Raw genomic sequence first — 22220 nt, forward strand, 5'->3', positions numbered from 1 at the left:
CAGCTTAAGCTTAAATTCTCATCTTATTAGCACAGCAATGTACAGGCCCAAGTAGGAAAAACATGACTGAGCAATAGTAACCAACCAGAACCATTCACATGTGCCACAGACCACCATCAATGGCAAAGGATGTGGTTTGATACACAACTAAATTATTTAAATGCGAAGCTCAATTTATTGGAATAGGAGTGAATACAAATTAATTATTGTGGGGTACACGTCCTCCCCAATCCCTAGCCCCCTTTACCCAGCTTTCCGACACGGGCTAACCGGTGACGCCACTGGGGTCACCATAATGGCAGTCTAGTTCTAAACACCAGAAAAGCACTTCTCACTTATACCTGATTATCCATTTAGTGTCCCTGCATTCATTACTCAGCTTGTTTAATGGGGTCAGCTGCTCACACAGACCCTAGGCAGATTCTACTTATATCCAGGTTTGTGAGAACGATCCCCTGACCTTTCCCCGGCCATTAAACACGGACGTATCCACCTGCTCGTCACACGGCACAGTGTGAGGGGCTTTTCCTTGGGCAGGCCTGAGCTTGGAGATCCACTTTGGGCTTTTCCCATTTTGGCTCTGTAACCGTTTTGGCCACCTGGAGGTTAGGGCCACAGACTAATGGAGAAGGGAAGTTAACACTCTCGCTGCAAGCCAACAATTTTTTTTTCCCCTTCTTCTGTGTTGTGCTACATTTAGCCAATGAAATTCCCAGGCTCTGAAATATAACTCACACAAATAAAAACTTCTTCAGAAACCGTACCTGGACTCACTGCTTGGCTAAAAGCGTTACGTGGTGTAGGGTCATGAGTAAGAGGAAGCATGAAGTGTGTGTGTTGTGGGGGGGGGTTTACTTCACTTCCGGTGAAAGAGAAAGGTAAACATATGTGGTGATGATCATCCTCATTTTTTATCATCATTATCATGAAATCTACACAAGCATGATGATGCTGCACTAGGGGTGACCTCCTGGAAGATTCCTGGCAGTCTGACTCGATGTGGGAGAGACAAGGGGTGGGCTTCAAGGGACCCCCGACGTGAGCCCCATGTAAACCCACCAGGCGAATCAGCTAAAACAACAAGCTTAGCTGTGGTTCTGCTTCCCTCAGAGGCAGGGAACTCTGTGCCGTGCCACACCGCTAGCCAGCTGAGGTTTATGACCCCCGGTGTTTATCACTCCAGGCAAACGCAACAGACCCTATGCGATGAACAGCCAAGATCAAAGAGCAGGACCCCTATTTGGGACCCCTATTTGAGGTCCTGCTCTTTGATCTTGACTGTTCCTCACATAGGGGTTGTTTGTTTTCCATTGGTGACCCTTAAGGTCCTGTCAAGTAGACTATGGACAAATCACACAACACACCACTTACACAACAGGCAAGACCATGACTGGCTGAAATCAGAGAGGACGAGAGTGACACCTGGGCCTGCTAACAGATAAAGCAGATACCGGCACGCGGCCTGACACCCGGGCCTGCTAACAGATAAAGCAGATACCGGCACGCGGCCTGACACCCGGGCCTGCTAACAGATACAGCAGATACCGGCACGCGGCCTGACACCCGGGCCTGCTAACAGATAAAGCAGATACCGGCACGCGGCCTGACACCCGGGCCTGCTAACAGATAAAGCAGATACCGGCACGCGGCCTGACACCCGGGCCTGCTAACAGATAAAGCAGATACCGGCACGCGGCCTGACACCCGGGCCTGGTAACAGATAAAGCAGATACCGGCACGCGGCCTGACACCCGGGCCTGGTAACAGATAAAGCAGATACCGGCACGCGGCCTGACACCCGGGCCTGCTAACAGATAAAGCAGATACCGGCACGCGGCCTGACACCCGGGCCTGGTAACAGATAAAGCAGATACCGGCACGCGGCCTGACACCCGGGCCTGCTAACAGATAAAGCAGATACCGGCACGCGGCCTGACACCCGGGCCTGGTAACAGATAAAGCAGATACCGGCACGCGGCCTGACACCCGGGCCTGCTAACAGATAAAGCAGATACCGGCACGCGGCCTGACACCCGGGCCTGCTAACAGATAAAGCAGATACCGGCACGCGGCCTGACACCGGGGCCTGGTAACAGATAAAGCAGATACCGGCACGCGGCCTGACACCCGGGCCTGCTAACAGATAAAGCAGATACCGGCACGCGGCCTGACACCCGGGCCTGGTAACAGATAAAGCAGATACCGGCACGCGGCCTGACACCCGGGCCTGCTAACAGATAAAGCAGATACCGGCACGCGGCCTGACACCCGGGCCTGGTAACAGATAAAGCAGATACCGGCACGCCGCCTGACACCCGGGCCTGGTAACAGATAAAGCAGATACCGGCACGCGGCCTGACACCCGGGCCTGCTAACAGATAAAGCAGATACCGGCACGCGGCCTGACACCCGGGCCTGCTAACAGATAAAGCAGATACCGGCACGCGGCCTGACACCCGGGCCTGCTAACAGATAAAGCAGATACCGGCACGCGGCCTGACACCCGGGCCTGCTAACAGATAAAGCAGATACCGGCACGCGGCCTGACACCCGGGCCTCGTTACAGATACCGGGTCGCAACCTCTGAAAGGGCCGGGTGCATCCATTTAACATGGCTGTAGTCGACTTCCTCCCACAGAGGTATGGCTGGGGGAAAACACAGACCACTGATAAATTACAGAAACCTGCATTCTACCACACCTCTGGTTATAAATAGGGTCAAGCCTACATCTAGATAGCGCCCCCTGTCAGATGGGATGAGTGTGACACTCCACCACAGGCTGGACTTTTCAGAAAAAGGTGACGTCTACCAACATGTCCAAATCTTGGTCTGCTTTTGAGTCCCAAGCCCATACCCAGAATTTAATTTTAGGCCGGGGGTCCAGCACCACAACAGCGCAACAGATAAGCTCCGCTCAGGTGATTATGCATGATTGGGTAGGGAACAAAAGTTATTTTTTTGGGGGGGGTTCAACCCCATAATTTTACTATCTGGGTACATGCCAGCTGGACATGCAGCAGCACAACCCTAGCAGCTGAAAGGAGACAAGTTGGGCTCTCATCGTGACGTGAAGTCTCTTTGTCGGGGGGTGAGACCATGCATCAAGAGGTGAAGCGAGGTGAAGCTGGAGGAGCCCCCACCCTCCCAGTAAGTGAGGAATGAAGGCCAGCCCTGTAAAATGAAAAACTGGAAAGATTAACCATTAGACGGGGCTGTTTAAAATCACCCACCCATCTGTCTTCTAAGCACTTCTCCCAGTCAGGGTCATGGGGGGGCTTCCCCAAACCTGGAAAGAGTGAAGGAACAGGGAGCCCCCAGTACCCCCACTGTACCGTGTTTGTGGGCCCCTTCACTGGCATGACTCTAAGAGAGAGTGTCTTAATGTAATAACTGTCTGTTTGAAAAGAAAGCAAGGGGGGACAACTCTTCTGCACCCGTAAAACCATTCCCACATCCATCCTGCAGGAAGTTCTCAAAGTCGCCAAAAACGGTTAAGTCTACAAAATACTTGGTGCATGAAATTAAAACCAAAAAAAGTGGGAATGGTCATTCAGATTAGAGGAAACAGATTTATTAAAAAGAAATACAATGGCGGATCATGAAATTAGGAGGGAAGAATCGCAGCCGTGGTTGTGTCCAGCTGTTATACACTGTGGACCAGTGGGGTTGCAGTGATATCCAGCCAGCGAGGGGCTTCTTTACCCCTCCCACCCCCGACTTGACACCGGGGCTCTGCTGGAAGCTCGAAATGAAGCGATCAGGGCGTGATCAGAGCCGGGTGCAGGCGCAGGCTGAGTGTGCCGCTTGGCCGCTGTTCACAGAGAACGGCCTCTCTGTTCTTTTTATATCCATGACCCCCGTCATCTCCTTTAGAGACACCGTCTCAAAAAGATCCCCTAATCTTCTCCCGCTTCGCTATCGCGGGTGGGCTGAGAGGAGGTCGCTCACAGGGCTCCAGACTTTCATCTGACCCCAGTGTTTTTATATATCTTTTTAAAAACAAATTGAGCATGCTCCAGGTTATTATTTAGGACTCACTCCATACATCGCACAAGGTCAGAAAACTTACAATACAAGTTTAAAGCAAAATAATCCCGTTACTAATGTAATAAGAAGAAGATCCTAATAGCCCCATAAAAACACTAGTTTAAAAGCTTTTACTCTGCAAAAAAAAAACATTTTGCAGGGGCTTTGATGAAAGAAGGCCAGTATCTCGGGCAACATCACATTAGCAGAATCATTTCAAACAAGTTCAATGAGATCTGTTTGTTACTTTATAGGAACATCTGTAGCATGAAAGCAGCTTTTTAAAAAAATGCATCAGTTTCACACATGCGTCACATGCACATTCTGTTTGGACATTAAATCATTCTCTCAGCTGTGCAACCTCCCATAAGATCAAGTACAAACGCAAAACGGCTTAGGGGGCTTCCACTTACGGAAGGCACAGCTGCAGATCGACATGTGAGTTTCCGGCCCGCCACTTCCTTGGGCTCCCACTAGGGTGGCAACAGAGGAAGCGGGGTGATTACCAATTTAATAAATAGTTAAAGTCACTGGTTATGTTTGCGGCAGGGGACCAGAAATGTGAAATTCAGCTTCCGTGCAGAACCACTCGATTTGTGATCTGTGGGCTAATGCAGCAGGACAGATGGTGGCGGGCGAGGCTGCACTTGTGACCAGTGCGTTAATGCGGTGGGATAGATGGTGGCGGGCGAGGCTGCACTTGTGACCTGCGCGTTAATGCGGCGGGATAGATGGTGGCGGGCGAGGCTGCACTTGTGACCGGCGCGTTAATGCGGCGGGATAGATGGTGGCGGGCGAGGCTGCACTTGTGACCTGCGAGTTAATGCGGCGGGATAGATAGTGGCGGGCGAGGCTGCACTTGTGACCTGCGCGTTAATGCGGCGGGATAGATAGTGGCGGGCGAGGCTGCACTTGTGACCTGCGCGTTAATGCGGCGGGATAGATGGTGGCGGGCGAGGCTGCACTTGTGACCTGCGCGTTAATGCGGCGGGATAGATGGTGGCGGGCGAGGCTGCACTTGTGACCTGCGCGTTAATGCGGCGGGATAGATGGTGGCGTGCGAGGCTGCACTTGTGACCTGCGCGTTAATGCGGCGGGATAGATGGTGGCGGGCGAGGCTGCACTTGTGACCTGCGCGTTAATGCGGCGGGATAGATGGTGGCGGGCGAGGCTGCACTTGTGATCTGCGCGTTAATGCGGCGGGATAGATGGTGGCGGGTGAGGCTGCACTTGCGTCCATCACCTTCCAAAAAACCTTCCACCATTTACCCATCATGCCTTGCAGGGTATTCTCCATGGATACTAATCCTGGAATATAAATGTAAACTGAACCATATTGTATAAAACAAGTTGTGCAAAACATATAACAGTTGAGTGTCAAATTGCAGGTTAATAAAAGGTTATAAACAATCTCTTGAGACTAGGATAACCACTGCAAACTCCCAAAACATTCTCATCAACAATGGTCCATGAAATGCCCGATGTGCTACCCAGCCATGCGACCAGTTAAAAAAGCAGCCTATCTAAAAATACAGCCTTTTATGCTTACAGGAAATGCTCTTTGATATTTATATCAGCAGTAAAATGAAGAAATGTTGCCTGATATATAATGAAACATGTTTATATGTGTTGACTTGTTTTGGCATGCATCCTGCCAGTCTAGAACAGCTGTGTGTGCTTTCAAGTATACACTCGGAGGCCATTTCGAATAGGTACACCTGCTCGTTAACACAAATAGCCTGCTCCTCTGAGTGAACCGTGTGTCTGCATCAGAACACGTACAGCAAACAGACACTTACAGACGGGGACAAGAGGTTCACTTACTGTGTGGCTAAGCATCGGAACGGCTAATAGGAAGCCCGTAAGTGCGAAAGGAACAGCTCAGTCCAACAGCTGTGTGCAAAAAGTATCTCCAAAGGCACGGCTCATCAACCTTTGAAGCAGTTCTGGAAGCAAAAGGGTGAGTCCCACCTGAAACTATGTTGGGGTTCCGGATGTACCGTTGTACTGTTAAGGATATTTACTTGTACTGTTGAGAATACTTCTATCACTGACTGTTAATAGGAGGTTGTTGATGCTACCAACAGATTCAACCTAGTATCAGACAAGCAAGGACATTTATTCCCAGTCAAGATCCCTGTACTTGCATGGGGTTTCCATACTTCAGCCTAACACCGCTACAGTCGCCAACTTTGGTCAGCTGGTTGGCGTGAGCTTTTCAATTCGAGACAAGTCTGCACACACATGTATGTAAGAGTTTTATTACCTTGTGAATAGTCTGTAGGGTTTGAAAACTACCCCAGCACTTTTGCTATAGCTAATTTTAGGTGTATAATGGAATAATATAGATTTGCATTGAGAGTCTGAATGCGTGAGTGTCACGCCAGATGCACTGAGAGTGTGAATGCGTGAGTGTCACGCCAGATGCACTGAGAGTGTGAATGCGTGAGTGTCACGCCAGATGCACTGAGAGTGTGAATGCGTGAGTGTCACGCCAGATGCACTGAGAGTGTGAATGCGTGAGTGTCACGCCAGATGCATTGAGTGTGTGAATGCGTGAGTGTCACGGCAGATGCGTGATAGTTGGCAACCCTGCCAATAGCTCCCCTGTTCTGGGGGCAAATATCAGTCCTGGGGAGGGAAGCCCCCTAAGCCATTTTGCGTTTGTACTTGATCTTATGGCAGGTTGCACAGCTGAGAGAATGATTTAATGTCCAAACAGAATGCAAACAGAACAGCCCTAACGGCAGCCTTGGCAGCAAGCTTCTAATATGAATCTGGGGTCATGTACATCAAAATAATGTTTTACAGCTAGTGCTTACCACGCAGTCGTAATGGTTGGGTTTCTGAACTCCAACACGTATTGAAATATCCAGAAGAGCCCTAGTCTACAGGGAAATCTACACCTCTCTCGTGGATGTCTGGCTGGATAGAGCCACCTCAATGGGCTCATCTCCACAGGTTACATTCAGGTAGCCAGAGGCAACCATGGAAAGAGCTTCAAGTTCACTCATCAGAGAGAAATGAAAAAATCTGTCACTGTTCTCATTGCATGAGAGTCTGAATGCGTGAGTGTCACACCAAATGCATGAGTCTGAATGCATGTCACACCAAATGCATGAGAGTCTGAATGCGTGAGTGTCACACCAAATGCATGAGTCTGAATGCATGTCACACCAAATGCATGAGAGTCTGAATGCGTGAGTGTCACACCAAATGCATGAATCTGAATGCATGTCACACCAAATGCATGAGTTTGAATGCATGTTACACCAAATGCATGAGAGTCTGAATGCATGAGTGTCACGCCAGATGCGCCCAGCTAAAAATATCCCCCATCCCAAGAACGTCCTGCAGGAAAAAGACGTTTCTCCTCTCCTGACATGATGGAGAGTTTGGAGTTTCGATGTCCGTTGAGTGGTACAGCCACATGTGTGCATGCTTGCGGCTGCGTACCCGTCAGTCCATGGCCTCCAAACAAGAGCATTACTTTCACAGATTAGATGCAGCAAATATTCACCTAAGCATACCTATGCTATACTGTGCCTTTACAGCCAAATTTAATGTTTTTATCATTGAAGCAAACCTTCAACGTTTGATTTCTGTCTAGAGGCTCTTAGCCAGGGCAGCGTGAACGAAGTAACACCACGAAACTGTCGCTGACAGCAGTCGATATAACTGACTGAATGTCCCCTGTAAATCTGCTAAGTAAAAAAACTACAAAAGCACAACCTAATGAGTTAAACAGCAACAGCGTTGTCTTAAATTCTTCAAATCTGGCCTCCTTCACCCGAGACGATGGGTGAGAACTGTTCCATGTTTTATAACAAAAAAAAAGAATACAGCTGAACTCAGGAAGGCTTATTGACAGACGACTAAACCTGCCAGTATGACACTATATTGCCCCAGTAAAAGGATCCATAAAAAGTGTGTAAGCAACACTGTGTGTGCCTGCGTGTAAGCTTCAGCACCCTGTGTGCGTCTTTAGGTGTGTGCGCGCTTCACTCTCCGGGTGCGTACGTGTGTACTTGTGTGTGTAGCTTGGGCCTCAGGGAATCTTCTGGCCAAGCTTGTGGAAACGCCAGAGAGCTGCCAGCAGAGAAGACCAATGCCGCAGGTGCTCCTGTAACTCTTATTTACTGCACTGGCATGACACACAAACACAAGAGCGTAAATATTAATGGTGACCTGACACCGTGGGACCGGGCTTTTTGCACGCCGTTCAGCTAATCCGTCGGAAAAATACACTCGAGTTGTAGTAACTCATTGCAGATGCTCAGAATCACTCATTTACAAAGATAGAAAAATTCTCAATGGTACTAGTAAGTATTCGCAACTGTGCAAGCAACTGTGCATCATCAATGGTCCAAGCAAGGCAGAGAGTCTTCCAGAACATTCTGTTTGGTTAGCAACCCTCTTCCTTTTAAAACAATTTCCTTGCAGAATGTTAATCCAGTGCTAGTCTCATGCATGAAGGTGTACACAAGCCTCATTAATGTTCAAATAAGAAAGACGGCAACAAAACCTAAACTCAAACTAAATTCTGCAGAATTATACAGAGGCCTTGTACGAAAGGCCTAAGCAGTCGAATAACTGTTCAGGAAGGATCTCCAGAAGATGGACATTCATAGCAATTTCCCTTTACACCAGGTGCAAATGTGCTCAGTGTGAGTCCCGTCTCAGTTACATGTTAAATACAGCGCATCTAGCCTGAGAAGACAACAGGAACCAAAGGTAATTTATGTTGTACAATGTCCATTTGTCATGGCAGACATTTTGGCTTGCAAGCCATAGAGCAAAGTGATGTATCGGGAAGACTATGAAGAGTTATAAATCAAGGCCCAAAATGAGTTAGATATCATGACTGGTCCAGTTTCAGATTAATTAATAGAGGTACCTTTCCATAACTTGGTTCTCATAACTCCTGTTGCTCACTGACCTTGAACATCTTAGCAAGAGATTGTCCCTCACGCATGAAAGCATTGTGTGTTGGCATTGCTCATGTCACGTAAATGTAGTGCCGTGTCCCAAACTACAGTGACCGTGGTTTTTTTGGGGCCGACTGAATTATCTCGCCATATCCTTAAAGGGAAGTCCGCTGACTTTAGTAGGCGAACTCGAAAGATCCATCAACAAGGATGAAGCAACGACAGTTCGATTAATTTTCCATGATCTGTTTCCAGGAAACACAAGTCCTGAAATTCAATTTTTATTCTCACCTCCCATGGATCAGGAAGCTGCCCAGCAGAAGTCTAATGCATTATTCCCAGCAATCTCATATCTAAATCCTACTATGTTATACTTAGTGCAAAGGAATTTCAGTCCAGAACATATAAAAGACTGCTCAGTTGCCCAAAACACTCTAATTATTCATCAGAAAAATACAGACAAATACTTATCATCAGATGATATTTTTGGATTTTTTTGGTATATTGTAACATGCTCAATAAACAAAGAAAGGATTTCAAGATCTTTTGCTTGAATAACATAAAACAAAGCATATTCCCTCTCCTACTTCTGTATAATCTGAAGCTATACGTTGAAGCTTGAGCAGGAGACAAAAATTTAAGGAGCGAATGATCAAAGTCTGTGTTTAAAGTTATGTTAATGGTGTTGGGCCATAATCCTGGTTCAGCGCCTGAACTTTGTTGGATTGTTGGTGGAAGCATTAGAACTGTTTATCCTTGAGGAGCTGCTGATTACAGCGGGCGACTGAATGACGGCCTGCATTAGTTTCTGTGGAGAATAATTATCGCATGGTTTTTAGCCGTTTTACCGTAAACTATGGACAACGACACCCCCATTTTCTCTAAATCACAGATCACCTTGCATACTGTACTGCTGAGCTAAAGTCATTTTTCCCTGCAGGCAGTACATACTGTAGGTTTTCTGCTTGATGGGAGTAGTCATCGATTTGGCCTTGTTTTAAAACAGTGTTGATGAATCCCCCAGACGCCGTGATTACGATGAATCACAGAACTCAGGGTAGGAGAGCCATTTAATAAACCATTTACCCAGCCAGTACAGGCTTTCAGTCTTGCTGAAGTTCTGTTATGTGCGGCAGTCCTACTGAATGCTCTTGTATTGCAGCTGACCGCAGCCATATGTTTGAGTGTGTTAATGACCATAATTAGCAAACCCAGATTAGCCTCTGTCAAAAACCCATAGTTTACAGAAAGCCAAAGTAGCAGACAGTCCCCCCTTTGACAATCAAGCATTTGATGAAGATGAATGTTTCCACCTTATACAGAAAAAAGAACCAATATGGTATATAGTGCGTTATGCAAAACTAGCTAAATGTAAACTACGAAAATGCTCAACTTTATCGTAAGAAAGGGCAAGAACTCCGCAGGCTTGCAGCCCAATCAGACACCGTCTTTACTTGGGAACTCCCTTGTCTGCAGACATACAGGCTGATGGCAGAAAGGGTTCACACTGACAGCTTAATTCATCAGAACTGGTTAGCAAATGCAGAGTTTACCGCCCTGGTAAGTCGACACTGGTCTTACGGCTTCTGGGAGATCGCAGTTGGCTTTATCTGATACTGTGCATTGAATCCGCGTGGGTAGGTGAATCCCCAGTTGCATAATAACCATTTTGGTCCTGAAAGCTAGAAATCTGCTGTTTCCATATTCATAGCACATCTTATCTGCCACGGCTCATTCCTCTGTTTTACATCTCTCTCTCCGTCGGCAAACTCCCTCTCGTCGCCTGAAGCTAAGTGCTATTGACAGGGGTCTGTGGGAAGACCTGGCTCTGTACACACAGCAACCCCGAAGGAGCCGGACCCCCAGCAGCTCCGTAAAGGGATTAACATTCTGGGGGCTTCTGGGGGCTTCGGTACCTGCTAACAGCCTTTCTTTCCTTTTCTTCTCAGAGCGGCGAAGCTTAGTCTCCTTAAGTTACACGGCCTCAGATGTGAGGAAATGCCGGGGAAACCTTTCGTCTATTATGGGATTTTACCCCAAGGTCCAAGGCCGACAGCAACCCTGAACTGATGGACTGCTAATGAAAGCCATTCGAGGCAAACAACTCATTAAACCATTAATCCATCATTCAATTTCCCAAATTTAAAAGTAAATAATAATAAAAGGTAAAGTGGCCTCAGACTGTTTCTCCAAATGGCTTAAATATTAATATACACTAATACAATCCAAAGAGCCTATCTATTTACAGTAAATAGCAGAAAAATATGTAATGGAAAAAACATACTTTCCAAACAGAATAATATTGAGTTTTTTCTTCCTTGTTCCAGTGACCTACTTTTGACCCCTACAATTCCCAGTCATACAATGTGGAGACATCCAACACAGTGCATTTCTTATTAAGCGTAAAATCCCCTGAAATTTCCACCTCCTGAGTGAAACAGCCACCTGTTGAGTAAATGCTGTGTGTTACCGTATAGTACAATGTCAGTCTTGAGGGTTAAGGAGGGAATGCAGACAGATGGGATCTTCTTACTATTGTGTGACATACATAAAGACAGTTCTATACTTTGTTGTTTATTTAACAGTTTTGCATCAAACGCCTCATAAACTGGCTGAAAAATATGCCGATACGATCCCACAGTTGGCAATAAAAAGGGGACTTGCTTCTTCGACCAAATCTGCCTACGGTGTCCAGCCTCTGCTGAAACTTTTACAGAAGATAAACCGTGAAAAGACAGAAGTTCAAAGTGCTGAATGGTTTCCCACCTAGAATTCGGGACAAATGGACGTAGTTAGGCGGCCGTGGGGCTGCTGGCTCTTGTCACTCTTATCTGCACCGCTAACGGTCACCCGGCACCCAGGCGGGAAGCGGCTGTCTGTCAACATAAGGAGCGAGTCATCATCCAATTAGAGAGGCTCATCTCTCTCCCCCTTGTCCCGTCCCCATCCCTGTCCCTCGGATGCACAAAGCTGCTTCGCTGTACAATACTCAGAAGAGACAGTAAACCCCCCCAGCTCTCACACACTTTCATGCAGGTTTAGCAATAGCCCAACCCTGTGGCAAAACGCTGGCTATAAGAGGGTAGGGGCCCCAAGACGATCTATGGTGGGAGGGGGACCTGGGGGGAGGTGAAGAGGAGGGGGGCACTGAGGTGGAATGTCACTCTTTAATGACCCACCCACTGAAGAGGAAGGCCTGCACAGAATCCAGCCTTGTGAAAGAACAGGCTTGGTTGTTAGTGAAAGATCACACCATAATGGCTGCTTCCTGATGTATGCGTCCTGCCGACATGGGGTCAACCCCAAGGCTCTTTGAAGTGACAGGAGATCTTAGTGGTCACTGCAGCACCAGCGGAAGGACCCCAGTACAGGCCCCATGTGTCGGTAAAGGCTTCACTCAATAGCTATAAGACTACTGACAGCTTATTGCTGGTGTTCTTGTTTGTGGCCTTTTAATAAGATCTTTAAGATTTACCAGTCATCCCGCCACAATGTAACCATATAATACCAAGCAAGCAGGTAAAAAAGTTGCAGATTGTTATTATTGTCGTTCTTGTTGTTTGCTGAGCAAACTAACAGCAACATTTTCATCTAATCTAATGGCTGCAGCTTTAGCTCAGCTAAAGTACCTTACTCTAGCAAATGTAAACACAACATCTGAACCAGGAAAAGTACAGTGGCTCAGTTTCCAGCTGTTAAACATTAGTCGTACTATTGAATTTAAGATAAAAGATTAAGATAAATATTAACTCTCCTGTTACTTGTTTGATGACTTTTGCTAAAAATGTAAGAAATAAAGTCAAGCGAACTGCTTGAGCTTGAGACATTTTAATGACTGTCAGGAAATGTAGTTTAGTATAAGGAGGAAAAAGCTAAGGAACCGCCACTCTCACACACAAACAGACTCACATGGGTGCACCCTGAAGGCGATTTACCAATTAGCATGAGAGGAAGGTCCTTGAGCTGGGGGAAGAACCAAAATTACCTGCAGGAAACTATGCAAATGGCGGGAAAGATAAAACACATTGGAAAAAGATGCACCCTATTTCCCCTCGCCCGTCCCGCAACGGGATCGAGCCAGGCGGCGTCTCGAGAGCCAGACACCTCTTTGCACGCTATGGCGAGGTGGCCGCTGATAACGCCTAACAGAGCAGCCTTTCAAAGGACCTCTCACTTCCTGTGTTGTACACTTCACATTAGCTGCTCTGCTGTGGTTAGTCCCGTTCTGTAGCCACGCAGCCTGCAAGTCATTGCCGGCCCATCCGAAAGCACTCGCGGGTGTTGTTTTGTTTTGGTTGAACGTAAAGAGGATAATTCCTTCCGTAGCTCAGAGATCAAGCTTTTGCGCAATCTAATAAGCTAGACTGAGATTTAATGGAAACCAGTGGCCCGCAACAGATGGAAAACCGCTAAATGTAATTATTTGCATTGGAGAAGTACCCCCCCCCCCCCGTAGCTCGGCCCACACCATATATAGAATAACCAGAGATCTGAAAGCATGAGCTGAGGTCCAGGTTTGGTCTACATACTGCAGAATTACAAATGAACTGAGCAGGGAAACAAGACTTTCTAAGGTGAATAGGTTATCATGCAGGATTCCCCAATTCCGTGCCTGGAGGTCAGAATCCAACACAGTTTACAGGTTTCTTTGTAGAACCACATCTGACTCAGCTAATTATCAGGTCTAATAGGTGTGTCTGAGCAGAGAGATCTGCAAATGGGTCTTCCAGCACCGGAATTAGGGAACACTGGTATAAAGTACTTATACATTGAAGTTTAAACATAGATCTTAGTATTACATACACATTGTTGTATCAACCTTCCAGCAATTTTCATTGCTTACATTTTTACATTTAATAACATGTGCTGCTGTGTTTCACAGCAGGCGATATGTCAGTACTTCTCAGTGACATGGTAGGTGTCATATATACCAAAAAGCGTAATAAAATCCCTCAGATTCCCAAGCTTTTGGCAGTGTACACTGCGGTCTGTAGTCGTATGTAGACGCCCTTCCTTTGAGGCAACGCTGAAACACCCACACCTAGCGAGCAGGAACAGATGCCGACATATAAAACGCTTCTGAACTAGCCGACGTTCATCTGAGCCCAAAGCAGCAGGGATTCCGCACGTGGCCAAGGCGTCTCCACGCAGACCTTTATCCCGCAAGGTCATTATCACACACGCAGCGTCAGATTTGTTTACACGTAAACATCACACGCTGCGGAGATAGTGAAGTGGTGTGGGGGCAGAAGGAAGATTGATATCTTCAACTCATTACATGCATCCATAATAAATGCATATTTGTTCAGTCAGACCAGATGGTGCAGTAAGGTTCATTTTTCTTATTGAGTTTTATTATTAAGAAAAGGTCACTTTCGGAGATCCTGCCAAACAAAGCAATCTTAGCTACCTCACCAGTAAGGAGCCCTACTTCACATTTGCTTAATATAGCAAAAACGCTGAAAATAACTAGTGCCATCCAAAGGCAATCAAAGGCTGTCTGAGGCCAAAGCAGTCATGCCCGCGCATGGCTCTAGTGGGCGTCCTCCCTGGGTGCCGTGTGAGTAACGCCGTGTCGAGTGTGCGTGTGTGTATATGTGCGTCTGCCCTCCAACAGTCTGACCCTGCATCCAGCCCGCTAAAGGCTGCGTTTCACACTGACGAACACCTCGTAAAACACGTGACAGTGCTCCTGGGGCTCCCGGTGCTGCTGGGGCTCGCCAATGGAAACCTGGCAGTTCGGAATTACGACGATAGCCTTTGTATGTTCCGTATAGCGAGAGAAAACCATCAGGCCTGCATTGATCTCGGTGCATGCGATACACCACGTTACAGCTGCGGTGCTTTAACATTACACCTACACAGCTTCGAACTATGGCCCATCAGATTGGTCTTCGTGGGACTAATATATTCCCCCACAGCAAACAAACATGTTCTACGTCGGCGGCAAAGTTAACGCAAACTTACCGATGCAGGCGTGAACTCTGACCGAAAGCTGTGTCCGCAGGACGATACTGTGCTTCTTGCCTCTCCTGCAAGACACAGTGATACTTCTTATTTACATCCATTTTCTTACCCGCTTTCATATAGAAAAAACACAACAAAACAAATTTTGTTTGCAAAGCAGATGAATAAGAATGGGATATGTGATTTTGTTTACAGTCCTACAGTGAAAACGATAATCTTATTATGTGATTATGTGCCTGACAGTACACAGTTTGTAGTGCCGTGGATTGTTTTTAAGCCGGTAATCTATTTTTTCATTGAGCTAAAACCCAAATTGTGGTTTGTTAACTTTGGGTCCTTGTTAAGAAAGAGCAGGGAATAAAGGAAGAGGGGAAGCCCGGCAGTGGTCTTTGTTGAGGCAGGTCCTGGACTCGGAGTGGTCTTTGTTGAGGCAGATCCTGGACTCTGAGCCCTCATAACCTCAAACCCAGGGAAAGCTGAGGTGTAGATACACTCAAAGGGGCTCTTTCCAAGTGTTACATCTCTATGATCACTCTGAGATCAGCAGTCACAAGCAGGCTAAGACAGGTAGCAGAGCTAGCGAGAGAAAGAGAGAGTGCGGGACGTAGAAATGGAGAGAAGGAAGGACAGAGAAGGAGAGAGATGACTGGAAGAAATGATCCCTTATCCCAGGCAACTTGTTAACATTCTTCTTCCATTCTACTCACTGGTATTTATTCCATTTCAGACAGGAATTCTGAAGCTCTATGGTGAGCAATGACTGAACTCAAAAATAAACTTGGGCTAATCCCAACAAAAGAGGGCACCCAGCTTCCCTTTCTGACCTCCAGCACGAGAAACGGTGACCAATGACCCTGCTAGGGACCAGGCAGAATACCTAGGGCTGAATAGTGGGTTGAGTGTCCCAGCCATGTGCAGGTAGCCAAGCTTACGGCGATTACCCAGTGGCTTCACCCACACTTGCTATGCTAAGCGGCTTTAGATAACAGTTCATGTCTGGAATACAAAGAATAGCTAATTAACTCTGACCCATAAAGGTGTGCTTAACAGCACCAAAAGGAGGCTGTGAGAACTGTACAGGGCTGATATGACCTACATTCACTGCGTCGTAACCTGCAGTGGTGATGTTTGTCCCAATAAATGGAAAGAGCCACCCCAACCAAACCCGCTCTACCAGCCAACAAAGAGTAGAGGAGGGCTTCCATCCCCAGGCATGACCATGCGGCCCCGGCGAAGACCACATCGTGCAACAGGCCCCACGAGATCCTCATGACACGGAAAGTCACACTGGTGACTTTGTGCTGGTGTCCTCTCAGATCTGCGGGTCCGAGAACACTGTGCAGTCGTGGTGCGATTCGCCCGGCGCATTACGATCTGTCGAGACCCGTGGTTCCAGCACAACCACGAAAAACGTCGGTCACACCACGCTGACGAAACCTTAAATCGAAACAGCCAGCCGCCGCTTCCAAGTTGCCGTGTGACGGAATGGAACCTAATCCTCTGCCAGTTGGAAGGAATCTGCAATTTAAGGCACCGTTCGTTAAGGTCCTGCTCAGTCCACTAGCAACCCTATCCCTGATACAGAGCATGACGCAAGCATAAACTTTAATTTAATTTGCTATGTGTATACAGGAGAGAAACCAAGGCCTCAAACGCAGAGTATAAATCAGACTCGCTCATAATTTTTTGGATTACCTCTATAATTAAAAAAAGAAAAAAAAATACAGTTTACTCAAATTTATATCACTAAGTCTGTGGTATATAGTTACAATTACGCTGCCAGGAGATCTTGTTTTAATGTATAGTGAAGATGTGGGGTGGATTTAGTCCAAGACTGGAGCTGCTTGATTCTCAGAAGCCTCATAAGTAGGGTCATTCCATAAGAGAGAGTCATTCTATACTTCTGTGAAGGGGCAGTAAAACTCAATGGACAGCATGCTGAAAACACGGCTTGGAGTTAAAGACCCCCAAGGAACGTCACAGTATCCTGTACAGCTAATGTCCCCTCTACGGCAGGCAGCTATTTATGCCCTCTCACTGAGGATAACCCGCTAAACTTTTAAAAATTATTATTATGTTTTAACCCCTGAAAGTAGATTAACATCAGCAATATCACGCGGCCTTTTGGTTTAGGAGTCTCGGGAGTGAGGCGGCCTTCTCCTGCCTGGGATATATACCTCTCCAGACTACTTGTGCAGATGGGAGAATTGAATTACCAACACAAATAGGCGCTAGCTCACGCAGGATCGCCGAAATCCGACTCCAGTCCGAAAGCGAATGGAGCACCGTTGACGTCATGCGTTTGCGCAGCGTAGAAAATTACGAACTCGGCGCCGGGTTAAACGTTTGAGAAGAAAAAAGGGGCCGTCCATCCTCATCCAACGGACCCAAGCGCAGGCAGCATGCGTCGCCGCATGAAAACATTGTGATGATTCAAGAACAAACTTCTGAAACTCACTTAATCCACGCGATAGGTTTTCAAGAAAATTCATGCCGACTTTGGAAATTTATTATAAGTTCTTGGATTACACGACGACTGAGTGAGCTTTGGTTCCCTGTAACACATGACGAAGAAGCGCAAAACAGGAGGACAGAGGACACTAGTGATCTAATGCACCTTCAGGTTTACGATACAGTCTCATGTTTACAACCATTGCATAACTTTAATGCTGCTATTTACAAGTGCAATAGGTGAAACGTGCAATATGTTAAAACTATAGGGTATGACTGTTTTACTGTGCTGGTCTGTTTGTTTATTTATTGGATTTACAGTCAAACCTCGGATTGCAATTAACTTGGTCTGCGAGTGTTTTGCAAGATGAGCAAAAATTTTAAATTAATTTGAACTTGATAAACGAGCGAGGTCTTGCAATGCGAGTATTACGTATACGCTTCGTCTGCCGAGTGTCACGTGATCACAACTGAGCCGATGGTTCTTCTCTCTCTCTCTTGCTGTGGGATTGTGGGTAATCGTTGCCCATGCTCGGTCTCGGTCGGCGTGCCTCACTTGTATAGTCAAAATATAGCAGAAAAGCACCACCCAAATAAGGGCATAGCAGTGCGAGCGAAAATGTTTAACGAAAATGCAATATCCACATTTCTGCAAAATCGAAAAGAAGGCAAAAGCGGCTGTCATTGGATAGGTTCCTTGTTAAAGTCGCACAAAAAGAAAACGATTTCAGTGACCCAACAGACAGCAGTGATTCCTTTAGTTATAGTGAAAGTCGTCCTACAAAATAACCCTCCTCTTCTCCTCTCTCTCGTCTCCCTCACACCATCCACGATTCTTTTCGAAGGTAAAGTGCAGGTTAATTTGTTTAATGTACTTTTACTTTATATTTTGTATTAATCATTTTTATATAAATATTTTTGGGTTGTGGAACGAAACATCTGAGTTTCCATTATTTCTAATGGGACAATTTGCTTTGACGTACGAGTGCTTTGGATTACGAGCACGTTTCTGGAACGAATTATGCTCGCAATCCAAGGTTTTACTGTATTTTGTTTTATTGTTACTAATTTGTCTATTGTTTTGATGTTGTGACACTGGAGAGGATGCACTTTTAAGTTTCGTTGCTGTGGAAACATCAATGACAATATAGCATCTGATTCTGATTCTGGTTCTGGTTCTGGTTAGCACTGTTGCCTCATACCTCTGGGACCAAGGGCTCCGTGTGTGTGGAGTCTGCATGTTCTTTCGTCATGCAGTTTCTTCCCGGTTCTCCGGCTTTCAAAAACACACTAACACTGGAGTTGCCAAGTTGTGAATGTGTGAGTGCCCAGCGATGGGTTGGCACCCTGTCCTGGGTTATTCCCTGCATTGTGCCCAGCGATGGGTTGGCACCCTGTCCTGGGTTATTCCCTGCATTGTGCCCAGCGATGGGTTGGCACCCTGTCCTGCATTATTCCCTGCCCTGCACCTGTAGCATCTGGGATAAACTCTAGATGCCTGTGACCCTGCATAAGACCAGCGGGTGACGGAAATGGGTGACACAGAAGTGTGTTCATTGGCAGCTTCATCTCAGAAATAACAAAAAATAGGACTGAGTTTTAGAAAATTCAATCAGCGGGGGGTGGGGGAGCTTCCTCAGAGTGAATCCCACGTCCAGCGCTCACCAGCTCCTCATGAGACACCTGGGCTCCCGCCTCCCGCTCACAGACAATCCTGAGGGTCTTCTGGCTCCTCAGCACTCAGCGGGCTGTGAGCGCAGGAGTGTTAGGGAAGGAACAGCAGAAAAATCAGCATTCCTGACACGAAGCCAACGTGAGGCTGTGGATTAGCCAACGTAACCCCCGTCATCGCAAACCGGCTTTGACACCAGCCAATTACGTAAAATGACAAAGCATCTGTTAAAATTATACTCAGGAATCTTATAAGCACTCTGAAACGGTACTCAATATAACTCATAAGAAGATCAGATATGATCTATTGTAAAAAAGACACTTTTGCTGCCTAGCCAATAGAATGGAAGAGCCCAGGTTTTGACCCAGAGACATAATTTTTTTTTACCTGAATATGTGTTTGTATCGAGTCACTCTATTTTCCTTTTATGTTCCCGGAGGAATCTGATAAATCCAGCACAGAGACTCAACTCAGGCACAGAGACGCTAATTAAAACAGAGCGCGCTGGGAAATCAAACAGAAACGCCGAACTTCAGCTTATTAAGCACCGGCGGAGGCCTAAAAAAAGGCCGAGTTATCAATCAAAGGGAGGCAAACATTCGCAGGCCTTCATAGCGATGAAGGTCATTCAGTCAGCAGACAGGGCTGCGTGACGCAACGCCCGAATATCTCGTGGCACGGAAAATGGACCGAAATGGGCTTCTCTGACTCAGCATCCGACACAGTTTACGGCCTCAGCAAAAAAAAAAAAACAAAAAAACAAAGAAACCTCTCGGGATTGTGAGTCTCGGCGCGTCCATATCGTTAAAACGCTTCAGACAGTGTTACCCCGTTATTACCAATAAGACCAGACCCCTTCATTCCTCATCTTTTTTTTCCTTCTCAGGCTCTGCACGGATTTAATGACAAACATTTGCGGCGAGCCCAGCCATTTGGCACCAGGGAGACTCTGGCGTTCCCGGCTCTCCGAGATTCTGCTCGGACCCGGCGGCTCCAGCTGGAACAGGAAGCCTGAGTCTCGGAGCAGCGCGCTCCAGAGCGACATTCACACTTCTCCTCGAGTTTGACACAGAAGCAGTTATCTGACCTCTTTATAATGGAAACAATATGGATGGGGAGCAGCCCGGTATCCCGCGTCTAAAATTACACACCCGTGTGTCGGCCAGCCGGCCGGGTCGGTGATCCCACGCCGTGACCTCAAAGGGAACGGGAGACAGCTCTGACAGCATCACAATCTACACAGGCAGACTCTGGTTACCGTGTCGCTACCCCATCCTGGCAAACCGAGGGCCATCGTCTTCACAGACAGCTGAGACATACGGCCCACGCACATACGAAAAGACGTTAAAATTCCCGTAAGGTTTTCCTTAGAGCCCTTAAAGACTGAACGCGATTTTTCCCCCAAATTACAACTGATGAATGGTCGAGGCATATTGTTTTTATGGCTCATGACTGATGGAAAAAAAAATTAAAAGCAGGTTCTCTGCCTTCCCCATCTGAAATAATGGGCAAAAAATACTGTTCCTGATACAAGAATTGGGGCAGTATGTGTTTTGAGAATCAACATGCGTTGATTACAGCTAAACTGCCACCTAGTATTGTTTAGCTGATCACTATCCTGCTATGTCGGCCATAGTTCATTTCTGGGCTTAAAAAAATCGGGAATATTTTGAGCCACTGAACCACTGAATGTCCAGCATAGGGTCACAGTGAGCCTGGAACCTAATGTACGAAGCACAGGACACAAGGCAGGGCATACGATCCAATCCATCACAATAAACATTCAAGGCAATTTAAACAGTGTAGGCTATTTATAAATGCCAGTACACCTAACTGCATCTCTTTGGGCTGTGGGAGGAAACTGGGGGACCTGGAGGAGACCCTCGCAAAAGGCACCAGGGATGCTGGCTGACACTGCTCTCTGTTACTGCTCTCTGACACTGTTCTCCAACACTGCTCTTTGACACCGCTCTTTGTTACTGTTCTCTGACACTGTTCTCCAACACTGCTATTTGACACCACTCTCTGTTACTGCTCTTTGACACTGTTCTCCAACACTGCTCTTTGACACCGCTCTTTGTTACTGTTCTCTGACACTGTTCTCCAACACTGCTATTTGACACCGCTCTCTGTTACTGCTCTTTGACACTGTTCTCCAACACTGCTCTTTGACACCGCTCTCTGTTACTGCTCTCGGACACTGTTCACCAACACTGCTCTTTGACACCGCTCTCTGTTACTGCTCTCTGACACTGTTCTCCAACACTGCTTTTTGACACCGCTCTCTGTTACTGCTCTCTGAAGCTGGCTGACCGTGCTCTCTAATGCTGCTCTCTAATGTTGCTCTCTGACACTGCTGTCTGACATTGGCTGAACCTGCTCTCAGACGCTGGTTGATGTTGCTCTGTGACTCTGCTCTCTGACATTGCTCTCGGACACTGATATCTAATGCTGTTCTCTGATGCTGCTCTCTGACACTGCTCTCTGACATTGGCTGATCTTGCTCTCAGAAGCTGGTTGATGTTGCTCTGTGACTCTGCTCTCTGACCCTGCTGTCAGATCTTGATGTGTGTGTTGCTTTGCAAAAAAGTTTCTGCTAAATAAATGTATTATGTCATGATAAATATGAATGTTTCAGTAGTGGTCAGCTACGCCAAAAACAAGGCTGATACAAGGGGCAGCCTGATAGGCTTGTTTATTAGGCAAGACTGGCCAACAAATTCACAGACCGAGCGACTAAACATCTGAATCGGGGGGGGCAGCGGGGCCCTGCCTCACAGAATTCACATCTGTCCTCCAGTGCACATTCTGCACCTTGCATTTCTCCTATGTCTTCTGACCCTGTGATGTTCCTGTCAGAGCCAGATAACTTATCAGTCTGCTCATACTGAAGTGCTTCTCTTTTCAGCTGGGTACACACAGCATATATTTCTGCAAATAAAGTCTTGCATAAACTTGAGTTCACATTTAGGACCAGAATCACTGGACGCAAGTCAATTTGAGAGTCTCTCGATATTGTAGCTGTGCATCACGTGTGTATTCCTGTATGCATACAGTTAGATATGGACAGCGGGTCATTATACGGCTGGCGGTGGTGACCACCCTCCAGCTCCTGCTACACTCAGCGATACAGCCGCTCATGTCGCTACGTCGAATTTCAAGCATCGATCCATCA

At 46.9% G+C, this 22220-nt stretch overlaps 1 protein-coding gene and 1 long non-coding RNA gene across 4 annotated transcripts in view; one reads left to right on the top strand and one right to left on the bottom strand.

Moving 5' to 3' along the window:
* Positions 1-22220, bottom strand: part of fhod3b (formin homology 2 domain containing 3b) — a 144400-nt gene that overhangs the window by 110525 nt on the left and 11655 nt on the right. For both annotated transcript variants that reach the window (XM_023824351.2, XM_023824350.2), the window contains exon 3: positions 14923-14987. In XM_023824351.2, the coding sequence (XP_023680119.2) occupies positions 14923-14987 (65 nt within the window). The remainder of the gene's footprint in view (positions 1-14922; positions 14988-22220) is intronic.
* LOC111850454 (uncharacterized) lies at positions 5589-22004 on the top strand. 2 transcript variants are annotated; one of them, XR_011992852.1, is made up of 2 exons: positions 5589-5987; positions 19932-22004. It is a non-coding gene; the product is annotated as an uncharacterized lncRNA (long non-coding RNA). The 2 variants fall into 2 exon arrangements; XR_011992853.1 differs by lacking the exon at positions 19932-22004 and adding an exon at positions 10905-12771.

This window comes from Paramormyrops kingsleyae, chromosome 9 (assembly GCF_048594095.1).
Source record: "Paramormyrops kingsleyae isolate MSU_618 chromosome 9, PKINGS_0.4, whole genome shotgun sequence".
In the NCBI taxonomy this organism is placed as follows: domain Eukaryota; kingdom Metazoa; phylum Chordata; class Actinopteri; order Osteoglossiformes; family Mormyridae; genus Paramormyrops; species Paramormyrops kingsleyae.